Source organism: Pseudomyrmex gracilis, unplaced genomic scaffold, assembly GCF_002006095.1.
Source record: "Pseudomyrmex gracilis isolate BER0280 unplaced genomic scaffold, ASM200609v1 scaffold_285, whole genome shotgun sequence".
NCBI lineage: Eukaryota > Metazoa > Arthropoda > Insecta > Hymenoptera > Formicidae > Pseudomyrmex > Pseudomyrmex gracilis.
This window is the reverse complement of record NW_018020869.1, coordinates 138,972-155,341: the sequence shown is the minus strand read 5'-3', so window position 1 is coordinate 155,341 and position 16,370 is coordinate 138,972. Positions and strand designations below refer to the sequence as shown.

The window sequence follows — 16,370 nt, the reverse complement described above, 5'->3', positions numbered from 1 at the left end:
AATATTAAAATTGTAATAATACGCGATCAAATCATTTTTTAGAGTGCGATGTATGTACACAGGTAGAAACCTTATTTTTTCTGTGTACGTACCGTGGAAAAGGTATCCATCGATATAACAAACATTTTTCCCGCCGTTAATACGCAAGGTTCTCGCGTTTTCATTATCATAAAGATCAAGATTTTTCTCGTTCGAAATGATGTCTGATACCACGCCGTATTCATTCTGCGAGATAAAAAAAAAATATATCTTGTATATTCTGATCATTACATCTCACGCGCGTTTGAGAAAGACTTGATTTTTTTATTTAAAATTTTTCTTAAGTTTGATAATTTTTTTTCTGCAATATTTATGGGAGAATAAAAGTTCCACGGACAAGGTAATAAAACTGTCATTTTATCGAGCGAATTGATGAGAACTTATCCAAGAAATAGATGATAGATCTGTACTACAAAATCCTGTATATCTTAGAGAATTCTACGTACAAACTGCTGTGAACATGCGTGCTATGATCGATCAGCCGCTGTGCTTGAAAGCTCTCGAAAAATAAGTGCATCAACAATGCGCAAGAGAATGTTATTTGTCGCACAACTTCCTCCGGTTTGTCCGTATTTGCCACAGCCTGTACACAAGATTACATAATTTATTGAGTGAAAAAAAAAATAGCGATTGAAATAAAAAAGTATAACATATCAGAACTTGTTTATTTGAAATAATATTCAAGCGTCTCAGGGGAAACAAGTAACTAAATTAGTGTTATTTAACAGTATTGATGTCACATCAAGACAAATAAGAAATATACATACCGTAACGCCAGTCATACTCAGGATGAGCATGTTGCAACCTGCTAGTACGAGAAACATCTGGCTGAACGCAGCTTCGATGAGACTGGCAAACCTTCATGCAAAATATACGTGCAACGTATATGACGTTAATAAATGTAACGCGTACACGTTGAATTATTCAATTATAAATTTTTAAATATATAAAAGATACTTTAATATGTGTAAAAAGACAATAGAACTAACTATACAGTGTATCCTATGTTACGCGGCGCGAACCTTAAAGCCCTTTTATGCGCATGAATACTTTCCACAATGTTTTGATACGATGTATCATCTTCCACAGATGGATTAAGATTTATGTTTAAACTGTCCTCTTTTGTTATATTTTCCACCTGTTGTCTGTGACAATCGACATTATATTATAATCTCTATTTTTTTAAATAAATGTTAATTTAATATAAAAATAATAAAACTTATTTGTAAGAAGCTTGAAGAAATGCGTGTCAGATAGACGACACTCATTATATTTTAGTGTATAATTATCTGTGTCTTAGAAACACTTCAAATTTACGATAGGTGGGCGATAGAATAATCAAATATGCTCTTATGTGTGTGATAAACTGCCTACTTACCAAATATAAAAACTTGGTAATTTGCGATTCTTACCCAATAATTGCAAATAATCCGCAAACATGTTGCACCATGATTACATACGTCGTATCAGCCGCGATCGCTATGCTTACGCATATAACGGCTGTGACATATCCGTGTATCAAGATCGGAAAGTAATATTTGTCCATGTCGATGTAATATTCAACTTGATGAAGCAAAGGACGACTTGTTTCGTTTAAAAACGAGTCAAGCAACAGCGGTTGTAACGGTATTAACATAAACAATACCAACGCCGAATACAAAGCGCCTAATAAATTTTAACGCATTTGAGTTTATTTCGGACCGTTAATTTTTCGTGTAATTTTCAAATAATTCTGAGTAGGCGTATTTTTTTTTTTTTTATTGTTAAAATTTGAAAGTGAAGAAACGTACGTTGATTTAAAACCAATGTAAGACGATTATTTTTTAGAAATAATTTTAATATAGAATTTATTTACTTGCATATATAATTGTAAATGTTCGACCATTTTGCGCATAACTGTTGAGAATCTTAATATACGGGGACGTCGTTAGCAACTGCCAATCACTCTGTATTTGTTCGTAAAGTGCTCTGATCTGCAATTAAACTTAAAATTTTTTAATTATAAAAAAAATTAAAAATCTAAAATTTATATAAATTGCAAATAAAAAAGATTATGATACAAGGCAAACGCGAATTTTGACACGTACCTTCGCTGTCTTTGCTATGCAAGTGATTAATTTTACTCCGCATCCTATATCAACTACTAACGGTGAAAGAGAATCGATGAATAGATCGATATCTTCAATGGAGAATAAACCGCATACCTAAAAACACGCTTGAAACGTGCGATTATAAATATAAAATATGTTTGCAAAAAGTAACACAACGCGCAATACATTTTAAAGTTTGTGTAACAATAGGTTCGCTCAAGTTTTTCTGAGAGATACATATGTTGAGTGGTTTCAATAGATTATAAGGCGGTTGAGCGATTTGACAAAAGGACGCGCGTGACATGCGATCAAATTTGCGGTCACGCGGTAGCTAAACGGTGTTGTACCTTGGCAATAAATTGCGTGCCAGCTAAAGACACTATAATGACGATAATAACGCTGCTACTTCTGTTCGTTTGATAGGGCCACTGGCCGATGCACGACAGAAGGACTTTATTGATTCTGTAGTTGCGCCTGTCGAAGAACTGCATCTCGCGCGTGTATGGACGAAAACTGTCGCGACAATAAAGTATACGCAGATAAGACCGTGAAGGTCTTTCATCCTCACTCGCGCTTTCTGCTCGCGTGCACCACGTAAATGGTGGTGGCATATTTAATAATTCTCTCTGTGTCAACGTTCCCGTCGGCACCACTGGCTAAATTATTTTAATTGCTCACTTATAGTCGCGGTCAATAATTATGCAACAGTCAGGGAAACTGTCATTTGCCGGTTTCGTGCACTTTGCTTTGAAACAGTTTTCGCTGTGACGCCGACATCTTCACACGTACAGCGGAAAAATTTGTCATTGTTCGCAATTTCATTTATTATTGTCGCATGTAAAGAAATATTTTTGTAATTATAATATTTAAATTTATCTCAAACAGATGTCTGTCTCTTTCTTTTATGGGATGCGCTTGTCAACCGTATTCATCTGTCAATTGTTAGGTATCTAGGGCCATTCTGGACAGGCGCACTTTTTATAAATGTCTTGTTCATTTTGTCACAGCATTCATTTATATAGTACATATATTTTTACCGCTTTTTAATTTTACGCGCGACAGAGGCAAATAATAAACGTCTTCCCGTTATTATGCCAATCTTACGAGTTACTCTTTAAAAGTGACACGTATCATGCGAAGAGACTTCCCTCGTTATGACGTGAGTGTAGTGCGAATTGAACGCAACCGTTAACCGCAAAAAACAATTTTTTATAGTTACCGAGTTCTTTCAGAGACTATTCGACACTTCTACAACTGCCGAAGACGATTCGTGTTTTTCGTCGGAAATCGATCTGCTAAATCCGAGGTATACAACACCCGACATCCCAAATTCCCATATGCATATTTTCAAGCAAGTTTTTGTAAATTAAATTTATAATATAATTATTGCTCTCTTTGAAGAGTGACACAGTCTTATCAAAGGTTGCGATCTGTGCGTCGATCATTAGAAAACGAGAAAACCGATCAATATAATCTTTTTAAATTGCCATCGAGATCATTGTACTGCCGACATCCGATTGTTAATGGACGAAATATCCAAGTCAAATTACGTAAGTGATGTAAGTGTTAATAAGATTCAACTTTGCGAGTCTGAAATATAATAGAAACAAACATTCACGTGCTGCCTAGTAAAAAATACTTGATGTAGAATATTTTTTTGACAAAAAGAATTTTTCTATATATTTGTCAAAATCTGGGTTTTACACAACACGCACATTACTTGCTGGAGGTGTATTTTTATAGTTGCTAGAGAAGGCATTGAAGACGCGCCACAATATACTTTGAACGTTAGATCTTCTGTATCGCATAACAGTTTGAAAAAATATGAGGTAATAATTATTGTTAATTATTTTAAAACATCATTTTAAATATATTATATTAATTTTTCAAAATAAATTATAAAAAATAAGTTGGGGCCAATATACTTTTATAAAAAAAGTTTTGTATATTTGTATATTTGTTAAAAATATTGATCCGATGATCTCGAGTGAGTTAAAAAAAATTATACTATTGTTTTTTTTGATGTGGGCGAATGTCCTAGCCGCAAATAACTTTCGAAGAGGATCGTTCGAGCGAGGGTGAAAGATTTGACCGTAAAGTCAGCAAGAAACTTCGGTAATTGTTTAAAAAATTTATATCGATTGCATATACATTCTCTTCGTCGCCTTCGAGATTTAAGGCGCAAAACGTCTTATTATCTCGTTTAAGACGCCCTAATGTATTGTGCTGACAGGAGAAAAGAGAACAGCACGCCGCGGATCGTGAGAGCTATTCGACAGAACAGCAGGAAACGTAAGTTACTGTCAGCGCTGTGAAAACTTGAGACATCGATATACAGATTAAAACTTGTTTTAGTTGAGCCTAAAAAGAATAAATCGACGAAATCCGATCGACCACAAGCGCGCCACAGCAAAAGCAGCGTCGTTGTGCTTTATCACGGAAGACCCAATAGTCCATCATCCTCCTCGAAGGTTCTCGTGCAAACTTCGAAATCCGATCAGACGGTAATAGAAAAATCAAACGTATCCCAACCGGAAAGTGCGAGTCTCTCGTTACCTGACAAGTGAGTGAAGCGAAATAAACGTCGGTGCAATAAAAAGCACGAACAAGATTTAATATAAAAAAAAAAAAAAAAACAACGTAACACAAATATGTTTAAAAAGGACGAAAATAGAAAAGGACGTGGAAACTTCGGAAAGTTTGTCTCCAGTTTGTCCGCGATATCCGCTGCGGCGACGAAGGACGGTTTCTAGACAATATCGTCGCGTATCAAGACAACAGCCTTCTTTGAACGTGAATATTTATCACGCGAATCGAGTGGAGCGAATCGTACCGTTGCAGCGTTACCGGGATGCACTTGAAGAGGTGGAAATAGACTCGAAATGTAAAGGATCGGAGAGCGCAAGGCCATTTAAAGATCCCTTTAAATCGCAAGAAAAAACGATTGCTTATCGCGACGAGAACGCGATAAATCAAAGTTCACAAAAGTGTGCAAGAAGAGAGAGAATTTCGAAGAAACGCTGCTCGCCGACTGAAGCTATTGCTTCGAAGCTTATGGACCATCGTTCAAAGTGAGATTTCGGGTCAAAAGTAAATTGACAAGTAAAATAAATATTGATGCACCATGGCTGATGACAACAAATTTGCAGACAAAAGGAAGACGAAGTAAAAGACAATCAAAAATATTTAGCGCCTCGCTCAAATCTGGATTTTGTTGGACCGCAGCAGATACAAACGCATTCCAAGGAAAAAACGAGCGTTAATTCAGCATTCATAAGCGTGAACGAAGGTGACGAAGCCAATCGTGTGTTTCCATTCCAACCCACACCTAGCGGTAATCTCAAGATAATTCCAAATCAGGTAAAAAAGATCACACATGGTGGATACAGCGAAACTCGTTCAGAAATATCGGACTCGAGGCATACATAGCATAGTCGTTCTAGGTTGTGTTCGAGTCAAAGAAATTCAGCGTTCTTGTTGCCGATCCGCGAAACACGAAGATCAACGTAAAGACCGAACTCGGCCGGTCCAACGGTGACGTTGATGCGTCCACTTCCGGCTGTTCGAACCGAACGAAATATATCGATCTCCCACCTGGCGTAACGCCGTCGACGATCAATCAGTTACAGGTAAAATTTATATTTTTGAGAGAAGAACTAAACGACTTTTTAAAAAGAACAGAATAAATAAAAATATTTTTTCTAGTTTTTATAGAGTTTAAATTAAAATTATTGAATATTAATTTTGAACTTTAATAAAAGAAGAAGATTTTAATGAAAATTATGTTGTAAGTATCGTTCGACTTCTGCAACAGACGCAGAAGAAGTTGCCTTACGTCGAAGCAAATTACAGATCACAATTACAGCCAAATACGAGACTGAATTTGCTGGAAATGGAACAAAAGCAAGCAGTTGAATCTACGTCCCACGAAGTACCTTCGTTAACCGAAATTCCACTTGCCTCGTTAGTGTTAAAGTTTGTCGTTTGTAAATTTTACAGAGAGACTTTTGTACACACTAATCTCGAGAAATATTATTTATCTTTATTACGTTAGGCTGGGTTTTACAAACGAGCAGCCGATCAATTGGAGCAATATAATTCTTCCAGAAAAGACCGACTTGTACCAGGAATTAGCTAGGCGTATCATAAATTACAAGTAGATAAAAAAAAACAATTTTAAATAATAAACTTATTTATCTTTTATATGTTTATTTATATGAATAATATATTTAAAGAAATGCTGACTGTGTCGTCCGAATCGACAACGACGAGTTTTACTGTCATCTTCTCGTTCTCCAAAGTTACAGCACGTTTTTCGACGAGAAAAATTACAAGGATATTGATTTGTCCGGTGTAAGATATTTACGTAAATTTTTATTATTTTTACGTAAATATTTTTATTTAAGTTTTTTTTAAATATTGTGTTATTTACGTAATTTTACAATTCAAGAGTTGTGTATTACTAAGATTGTTTATTTGGAACACTCAATTGCGATATCATATAAATTTACATTTAGAGCAACGTAACTTCCAAGGCGTTCTCTATTATTTACGATTGGATGATAAGTCCAATCAACGAAAGTTGCCAGCTATTACGAAGAGATAACATCTTGGAAATATTTATGGCCGCGCAATATCTCGGTATTAAAGGTGTGACTTTATATTTTGCATTTCAAATATTCCTCTTAAAAGAGAATAAATATTTTATTTCGGGAAATAAGAAAAAAGAGGTTAATCGCAAAATGTGCAAAATTATATTAATAAATTTCCCGTTAAAATTATGTTTATATTTTAAAAAAGAATTGGAGGAACAATGCTGGGCGTTTATTGATAATGACGAGCTGTTTTCCGAAGACACTGCTTTCCTATTATATTTGGAAGCGAAGAAGATCGGAAACACCGCTGTGATGGAACTAATGGTGCCAAGAATCATGAAGTTTTTCCTGATGCTCGTCAGCACAAAAGATTTTTTAGAGTTATCAGTAGACGAGTTATGTTTGTTACTGAAATCCAATTACATTTGCGTTAATAGGTATAATTATAAATACATATTTACGTGTTACTTAATATTAATTGAATAGTCAGTTTTATAACAATAGTTTATATAACGCAGTGAAATGGAGGTTCTAATGTCTGCTGTAAGATGGTTGATGCACGATTGGGACGGTCGAAAACAATTTATGTTAGAGGTGCTCAAATGTGTTCGATTCGGACTTATAGCTCCGTGGCAATTGGTGGACGTCAAAAGAAATCCCGAAAATCCGGAATTTATGGAACTTATGTCATATCCTGAAGTCCAGAAAATGGTGGACGATGGCCTTGCGTACGACTCTCTATTCATAATTCTAAATATAATAAACACATCCGCGAAGTTTATGCATAAAATACGCATAGTATTGAATTAAAATGTCAGAAGCAAGATATAAATATTTTTATGCAAAATATACGTTACATAATTAATATTTAAATGAGTTTTAAACACAACATGACCTTTATGCATGAAATATACGTAAAATTAACTTAAGCAGAAGCATAGTATTTAATAATAGCAAGCCATGCAGTTGACATTGAAAAAATAAATTCTTTTTACACACTTCGTCATAGTTTATGTAATCAAGAGTCTCTATACAAATTTTAATAATTTCTATACAGATTTGTTATTATAAAATATTGGTATGGCAATCAAACAGAAGATTATTACCACTGGATCGATTTGCTAGGGCTTAGCGAGCCGACCAATCGCAACTGGGCAGGAGAAGACAAAGTAAATAATGTTTTATTTATCTGACATAATTATTTGATATATGTAGAAAATTATGAGAAAATATAAGGACAGTTATCGAGTTGATAATATGTTGTTGTCAACGTATATTACCGATCACTTAATAATAGATTAATAGACGAAACAATTCAATGATTTGTTTTAATTTTCATAAATATTAACAGCAATTCCAGGAGCTTACCTACTTCGACATATATTTATCGTTTAGATGTAGAGTTGTTTAATCCATTACTCAATATTACTGCTCACATCCCTAATTATTATAAAGAACTAATTTCTTTGCACACTCTTATAATTGAAAATAATTCAAGTGAGGGTTGAAAGATTTCGGGAAAGATGAAGAGAATAACAGAGATAAGTTTCGTACGAACGACAGCGCTGAACTCCTTATATTTTTCCATTATTTCTTTTTTTTATAACTTTTTGAACACCACAATTATTATTTGTATTAATTATTTTTTTTACGAATTGTTTTTTAGAACTACGTAACGTATCGTGAGTTTTTGTTATATCTTGAAGAATATCAAAAAACAAACATCTCAGATCTAAAGTCTAAGAAAATGAGAACAAAACCTACACCGCCCAATTCTCCGCCGAAAGATTACTCACCATCATCGCCGGAAAGAACGCACGCCGATTGCAATCAAAACTGTTGTTGCTTAAATTCACGTTCTTTAGGTATAAATTAATACAGATATATTGATATTTTATTATATATAAAATAAAATATGTAAAATAAAAGAAACTTAAAATATGAGGGTAAAAATCAAAATCGATCTACATACAAATAAATCAAGTGATCACTTTATTTTATTTATGTTTATTTGTAGAACAACATAACGCAACGCAGAGTAGAGGATCAAGAAAATACGTGGCGAAAGTCGCATCCTCAGGAATGGTGATTCCACCTGAAATCTTGACCGAATATCTGAGCAATATGGGTAGAAGTAACAATTCAAGAGCAGTAAGTAATTTGTAATTGTAGTTATTATTAATATTTTTATTAATATTTCTATTATATGTATTACAATAATGCGGCTAGTTTAACACGCAGAGCAAATCGCAGTGCGACGGAAATAGAAACAACAAATCTCAATCATCAAACGCGAAATATCGCGGGGGAGGTGAATCTCCACGAAAACCTGTGGAATTCTTAAAGATCGCGAAAAATACATACGAACATCAGCGCGAGGTATGAAAATAAAAGAATAAATATGTAAACTATTATGTTAAAATCACTTCTTGACGAAATTTCTTACGTCAAAAGATATGCATAAAAATATGTAATCAATTAGCATGAAGATAAAAAGTTACAGGTGCTACTACATTGTTTATCATTAAACAATAAGTATTTAACACGTGTGATTGTGAACTTCGATTTGTAGTGTTTCTAACAAAATATTTGTTTTTTTTTTTAGGATGCGGATAAATCGAAATACGATAGACAAAATGCTACATTTTCTAGACAAAAGCAACAAAAAACGACAAAAACGTCAAAATATTTTGAAGATCGCACAGACTCCTCTAAATCCGAAGAAGAAGCGGCTACTGTGATACAGGCTACATACAGGGGATATAAAGTTAGGAGAAAGTTTGGAGAAGTTAGTAATTGTTAAAATAATTATTTTTAGTAGCAAAATCTAATTTTGAAAATATCATTGATTGTGTTCTTTTTTTCTCTATTATTTCTGTACTAGCACAACACAGGCGCGCGCTACGCGCGCGCTATTGTTATTTTTATTTAACGTGTTGTCAGTGAACACAACCTGTCACCGCGATGACAGATACTATATACGTCTTATAAACCATATATATAATACACATATGAGAAATGTCAGAAATAACGCATGAAAATCAAACTCACAAAATAGTGAGAGGGAGAAGTGGAAAAACAACGCAGTCGCGCGGCCGAGGGCAGTGACTCCCCCGCAGTCACGCGACCGAGGGCAGTGACTCCACCGCAGTCGCGCGACCGAGGTCATTGACCCCGCTGCGGTCGCGCGACTGCGGTCAGTGACCCCCTCCCCACCAAGGCCGCGCGCCCGAGGTCAGTGCTCCGCCAAGGCCGCGCGGCCGAGGTCAGTGACCCCGTCAAAGTCGCGGGACGGAAGTCAGTGACATTACTGTAGAATGTATATAATACATATAATACAATAAAAAGTATAATATTATAAATATATAATAAATTATATGTATAATATGTATTATTTAATGTTATATATAATATAAATTACAGTCACGTTATTTTCACGTGCTGTTTTTAAATTTACACATATCATAACTCTCTTTTTTCTCTAATTACGCATTAATAAGATTAAGAAGTCGTCTTCAGAGGAGAAGCAGAACACTCAAAAAGTGGCCGAACTGTTGTCTGCGACTCAAGACTGGACCTACCATAAATCATTAAATCCGGTTAAAGCGTTCAACAGTGTTGTCAATCAGAATAAAAATACACTACACAATATGTAAAGCAATGCAAGTAAAAAATGTAATTTAACATCATGTAATAAACACATATACATATATTTCTTTTTTTTAGAAAAAAATAAAAAGTACTTTTTTATCTTTATGAGTGTAAATACACATCTTGAAATTGCTCAATGCGTTTGCTTGTCAATTACTATGTCGGCGACGTGCAAAGTGCGATGAGAACTACTGTCGTTGATCAAATTTGTTTTTATTATATCAAGTGACGCAAAATAATGCGCGTCATGTACTGACAATGAGATAACTTAACAAAAGAAACGCAGAGAAGATGCAATATAACTATGAGCCAGTCTCACTCGCTTATATATGTGGCACGCATTTTTAAAATTCCTTATATACATTCCCAGTATATGTTTACTAGTTATCATACATATGTGTGCTCATCCGATGACAGATATATTTCGATATTCACTGTCAGTGCTGAAAACGTGATGTCATAAAGTAATGATGATATGACAAATTTCTTAGATACAAAGTTCGAGCGATAAGATTTTATGGAAGGTGAGATGAAACGTAAGGTTATAACATTACATTGTTGCATTTTGTAGCAGGTTTTAAATACATATAATTGGCTATTGGATAAAGTTTCTTTTAAAATTCTTTTTAAAGAATAGTTGATTAAAATCTTCTGTTGAATGAAAAAAACACAGCAATGTAAACTTAGCCTGAGAGAACATTATACAATTTAAAATAAATCTTGTTGGAAAAAATATTGTTAAAAATTTAATTTGAGAAGATAAAAAAATTTAATTTTGCTTTGATTTGTAATCTTTTGGTGTATTGAGTATTATACCGAGTGCATACCGATTTCTCTACAGCACTGCGAGTACTAAAATACACTATAGTAAATTTCCAACGAGCTTGCGAGAGCATGTGACTCATGTGACGTCATAGATTTTGTCATCACTTTTTACTATCGTTATTAAAACTCGCAAGGTAAGATATTTGCAGTAGAAAGCTAGCGGTGTTTGTGAAACATGTGTGGAGATATGTTTAATTAAACTTTGATAGACGCAGAAACTAACAAAAAAAAAAAATAATTTTTATTATTTATAACTTATAAAATCTATTACAAATATATATGTATGTAGTACTCTTCTTTGAATTCAAAATCTATATATCTAGTTTTTCAAAATGTTCTTTATTTTATATATTATATGCGCGTTCTCTGTGTATATAACGTATATAAATTTTATATTTTATATTATTTATTTTACCGAAAGTGTTTTTTGAATTTATCATCTGTATATGCAAAACCAATTTATAATATGCAATGCGCTTGTGATATTAAAAAACCTTTTCAAAAATTTTGATAAAAATTCATCGTCTTCACCTGAAGAATTGTCTGATGCAGATGAGTAATAAAATATTATAACTTTTTACTACTTGTGTTAAGAACGTAGCTGTCAACATTATTATTGGTTATGTTCAATATTTATCCAATTGTTTTGCAACAGAACGCTTATACTCTGAATATCGTTTCATTATAGAGCAGAAAAAGCACTAGGAGAGCAATTACGGAACGCATCGCCAGCACTTTTTTATGACATCACATTCTCAGCGCTGACAGTGAATATCGAAATACATATAGCTATCATCGGATGAGCACATATATATGATAACTAATAAATATATACTGGGAATGTATATAGGGAGTTTTAAAAAGGCGTGCCACATATATAAGCGAGTGAGACTGACTCATGAATCGCAGTTATTAGTAGGATATGGAATAAGACAGATGCTAAAGTGTGTCGTACGAGAGTATAGTAAACAGGTTTTTCGCATCATGGAGAGACCAATAGTGACTGTGAAACAGGGAAAATTGCAGGGAATCATCGAAGAAAATCTTCTCGGTTCTCATTATCTTTCTTTTAAAGGAATTCCCTTTGCTGCTCCACCAGTAGGCGAGTTAAGATTCAAGGTGATCATTTTTTCAAACTTCTCAAGTAACATTTTGTACTTTATACTTTATATTTATTCTTGACCCTCGCTCATTTGTGATTTATCTTGATTTTAATCGATTCATACTTCTTTATAAGTATATCGATTTTTTTAAATATGATAATATATGAAAAATATAAAACCATTGAGTATAAAAATAGTAATAAAAATAGTAATTAAAAAACATAAAGAATTAATGCAAAATACTTGTGTGTAAGAATGTACAATATGTTAATAGTATAATATCTTAAATAAATGCGACCGAACGGCAATAAAAAATTATATAGAACAAAACACAGTATAAATGTTTTTTATTTTCTTTTCATTAATCTAAGCATGGTGAAAATTATTCAATCTAATAAATGTTAATTAGACTATAAAATTTTGCAACTTATTATATCTTAATTTTAATAATCATTTCGATTTCATTGTTTGGATTCTCTACGGTACTGAAAAAAATATAAATGTGTTTGCATTTAGATATTAACAATAAAAATACTAAGTATAGGATTGCAAAAAAAATTACGTTTTATAAAAAATAAAAAAATATCCATAGCTAAACGAAGTAAAACTCCGAAAATTCAGTTTTACTAATTTAGTTATATTAATTTTTTGCTTTCAAAAGAAAAATCTCATTATTTGCTTTTATATAAAACATACATTTGTAAAAATATCTTACAATACTCTTTTTAAAGATTCATTTAATACATGAAAACACAATTTTATCGTTATTCCAAATCAGGATCCGCAACCTCCCGCTTCTTGGACAGGTATCCGAGACGCATCGAAAAATGCGGGCGACGTTAGCGCGCAATTTCATGAATATCCGACAAAAAGAGTTATTGGGGGCGAAGATTGTCTTTACCTCAACGTTTACGTACCTCACACTCTTCACGGAACAACACGAAACCCGGTAATGGTTTGGATTCACGGTGGTGCCTTTCACATGGGTTCTGGCAATGACACTGAGAAGCGACCAGATTACCTCATTGCAAAAGACGTGATTCTGGTGTCTATAAATTACAGACTTGGTGCTTTAGGTGAGACATGCTTAACAGAGCTCAACTCTTGCATGATTGTTCGATTATCTCTTATCGATTGCTACTTATCTTGCTGATAACTAAAATGATATACAGAATAAGAGTGTAATTACGTATCTATCTAAAACTTTACACCGAAAAAATTATATTCTTGTAAGTAGAAGATTTTATACTTAAAAAATCTTCTTCAAGATTTTATAGATGATATTCTTCTGAAATTAAGAATATATTCTTTATTTAAGAATATAGTCTTTTTCGATAGTGAGATATATATGTTTTTCTATAGAGGCTTTTTATATTCTAATCAGTATATATTCTTATCAATATTACTATTTAGATGATTTTTCTCTTAAAATAAGAAACTCTTCTTGGCGCCTATTTTAGTATAAAATATACTTAAAGTAAGTGGGATATCCTCAAAACAAGAATACAATTTTTTCGGTGTATTTATAAAGATATTTACGAGGCTGAATTCTGAAATAATTCCTGAAATCATTATTTAAGGATTCTTAAATCTTGGTCACGAGGTGGCAAGCGGTAATCAAGGCTTGAAAGATCAAGTGGCAGCGTTGAGATGGATTAAAGAAAACATCGAGGTTTTCGGCGGCGATTCAAACAACATCACCATTTTCGGAGTGAGCGCGGGTGGTGCGAGCGCGCATTTGTTAACATTGTCACCACTCGCTAAGGGTATGCAATATGCATGTATACACTACAGAACGCTCTAATTTGCAAATTTTAATAAAATTTTTACCGTCATTTGTTTGTTCAAAATTTATATATGAAATTATATATCTTGAGCATGTCTTGAATATTGTTTTTAGGTCTTTTCCAAAAAGCCATTTTTCAAAGTGGTGTAGCCACGTGTGATTGGGCGGTGAGAGAGGACCAGCCGGAATCTTTCGGTCTTGCATCGTTATTCGGCAAAGATTCGCAGGATCCCGTGGAAGTTGCTGAGTTTCTTCGAACAATACCTGCGGCCGCAATTGCCAAAGCGCAACACAAAGTTTCCAATGTAAAAAAATAATATTACATATATTCATGAGATTAATGGATTTTATTTAAAAGATATTGCTTATCTTTAATGATAAATTTGTAAAACATGATATTGTGTTTCTGTGAATATTCAAGAAACTTACTGCGAATTATGTATCCAGTCTTATCACATTCGGACCCACGATTGACAAAACAGCTAAGACACCTTTTCTGCCGTGCGCCGTTTCTAAACTGCTTGATAATGGCAATAATATACCAATTATTGTTGGTTATACTTCTCATGAATATATCATGTTTATTAGAGGTATCAAAAAATTATTGCATCGCAACAAATTTTTATATTTATTGCAGACTACATCGTATAGCTTTATATCTTCTGTATCTTCTTGAGTAACTTTTGTAAATCATTTATATCATTTGTTTGCAGATACCGATAAAAAGTTTTTAGAGGCGAAAGAAGCAGAGATACCGAATTACGTGGCCAAAGTTGCGAACACACAGGATCCGGAAAAAATAAAACAGTTAACCGAACTAATTAATCAGAGGTATTTTCAAACAAAACCAAGCAGTGAGAATATGATGCCTTATATACGATTTTGGAGCGATCTTCACTTTGACATTCCTGCGAAAAGTCTCGCTGATTATCGAAGAAAGAAGAATCAAGCGCCTACTTACCTCTATAGATTTTCTTACGTTGGTGACGAGATCACGTCGACGAAGCTTATGGGAAACAAGTTTGCCTCGCTTGGTACATGAATATTTATGTAATGTGCGCGAATCGTAAGATTCTTATAATATATCATCCCAAAAGCTAAGATACTTTGGATATATATATAACATAAATATGTAAACGTTTAATATGTATTATTTTTTAACTGGTGTATTTAGGCGCTTCTCATTCTGACGAGACGTCGTATCTGTTTTACAAACCTGCATGCAAGACTGATAATCCTGAACCGCCGGCGATAGGAACGGAGGATCGAAAAGTGATGGAAATACTTACTACTTTGTGGACAAACTTCGCGAAAACAGGGTAAAACTAAGAATCATGAAAAAAAATAAAAATATAAAATATATTTGATAAAAGATTATAATGGTAAACAAATTTTTCAGAGATCCTACATCCGTTGTCGATCGGTATATAACTTCTAAATGGTTGCCAGCAACATCAAATGCCTTCAATTACTTAGAAATTAACAATACTCCTGAACTGTCAACTGTTGCTGATGACGATATTACATTTAAGTTTCAAGAAATGATTGAATGTTAATTTAATATATTACATAAATAATACTTTTACTTGAATAATATTTTTTCGCATAGATACTTATAATATTAACAGAAAAGACGTATATAATATATATGTTTGTGCAATTTTTATATAAAATTAACTGATAATAACTGATAATATTGATTTCTATAATAAAACTGTTAAATATATTTATACATAATGGAAATATTACGTTTTTAAAAAGAAAGTAGGTATATGTATTTACGTGTATATTCAGTTAAAAAATATAATCTTGTCAGATTATCGAAGAAAATAAAAAAAAATAAAAAGTGAACGTAAACACTACAGCCTTCATACGTCAACATATAGAGTGTCCCATTTCTCGGAATTTCTAGGAAAATATGCAGTTTTGAAAAAAAATATTTGAGACAAAAGTTGCAGAGTATTAGTAAAGTGATATATTTAATGATACATTTAACATTATTTAATGATACACTTAACAGTTTGACCTTGAGTAAAGTCGTCAATGTCGGATCACACAGTTACATCAATTTTTTTAAATAGAACTTAAATATTTTTTTCAAAAATGCATACTTTCGGAGAAATTCAGCTGATCTGGAATATACAAGACACCCTGTATATCTATACTCGTATACGTGATACTTATTGTTTAATGTAGATTTAATCTTATTTTCTTAAAAAAATGGAATAAAATAATCTTAATAATCTAATCGCATGGCAATTAATTTTGCAAAAATCGTTGA

General features: G+C 33.1%; 3 protein-coding genes across 8 annotated transcripts; 2 read left to right on the top strand and 1 right to left on the bottom strand.

Moving 5' to 3' along the window:
• Positions 1 to 32: 32 nt before the first annotated feature.
• On the bottom strand, positions 33 to 2,978 carry LOC109859774 (odorant receptor 67a-like). The gene is made up of 8 exons (XM_020438325.1): positions 2,477 to 2,978; positions 2,127 to 2,243; positions 1,895 to 2,012; positions 1,452 to 1,704; positions 1,053 to 1,184; positions 807 to 897; positions 486 to 622; positions 33 to 225 (listed from the first exon to the last, which is right to left on the bottom strand). The coding sequence occupies exons 1-8, from the start codon at positions 2,738 to 2,740 to the stop codon at positions 72 to 74; spliced, it is 1,266 nt and encodes a 421-aa protein (XP_020293914.1). The 5' UTR covers positions 2,741 to 2,978; the 3' UTR covers positions 33 to 71.
• A 113-nt stretch (positions 2,979 to 3,091) lies between these two features.
• On the top strand, positions 3,092 to 10,688 carry LOC109859768. Of its 6 annotated transcripts, none has more exons than XM_020438313.1 (22): positions 3,092 to 3,288; positions 3,362 to 3,435; positions 3,531 to 3,679; positions 3,873 to 3,958; positions 4,171 to 4,244; positions 4,366 to 4,421; positions 4,485 to 4,692; positions 4,793 to 5,200; positions 5,279 to 5,489; positions 5,573 to 5,758; positions 5,944 to 6,092; positions 6,184 to 6,285; positions 6,365 to 6,482; positions 6,647 to 6,779; positions 6,930 to 7,161; positions 7,243 to 7,452; positions 7,782 to 7,893; positions 8,391 to 8,589; positions 8,742 to 8,875; positions 8,954 to 9,103; positions 9,330 to 9,512; positions 10,225 to 10,688. In XM_020438313.1, exons 1-22 carry the CDS (start codon positions 3,262 to 3,264, stop codon positions 10,378 to 10,380), a joined length of 3,357 nt encoding a protein of 1,118 aa, XP_020293902.1. In that variant the 5' UTR covers positions 3,092 to 3,261; the 3' UTR covers positions 10,381 to 10,688. The 6 variants fall into 6 exon arrangements, with proteins under 6 accessions (XP_020293902.1, XP_020293905.1, XP_020293903.1 ...); XM_020438316.1 differs by having other exon boundaries at positions 4,363 to 4,421; positions 5,995 to 6,092; XM_020438314.1 differs by having other exon boundaries at positions 4,363 to 4,421; positions 8,966 to 9,103.
• Positions 10,689 to 11,817: 1,129 nt separating this feature from the next.
• LOC109859769 (esterase E4-like) lies at positions 11,818 to 15,716 on the top strand. Its single transcript, XM_020438319.1, has 8 exons — positions 11,818 to 12,319; positions 13,082 to 13,379; positions 13,884 to 14,069; positions 14,204 to 14,394; positions 14,511 to 14,679; positions 14,803 to 15,123; positions 15,264 to 15,408; positions 15,489 to 15,716. The coding sequence occupies exons 1-8, from the start codon at positions 12,014 to 12,016 to the stop codon at positions 15,643 to 15,645; spliced, it is 1,773 nt and encodes a 590-aa protein (XP_020293908.1). The 5' UTR covers positions 11,818 to 12,013; the 3' UTR covers positions 15,646 to 15,716.
• Positions 15,717 to 16,370: the final 654 nt, after the last annotated feature.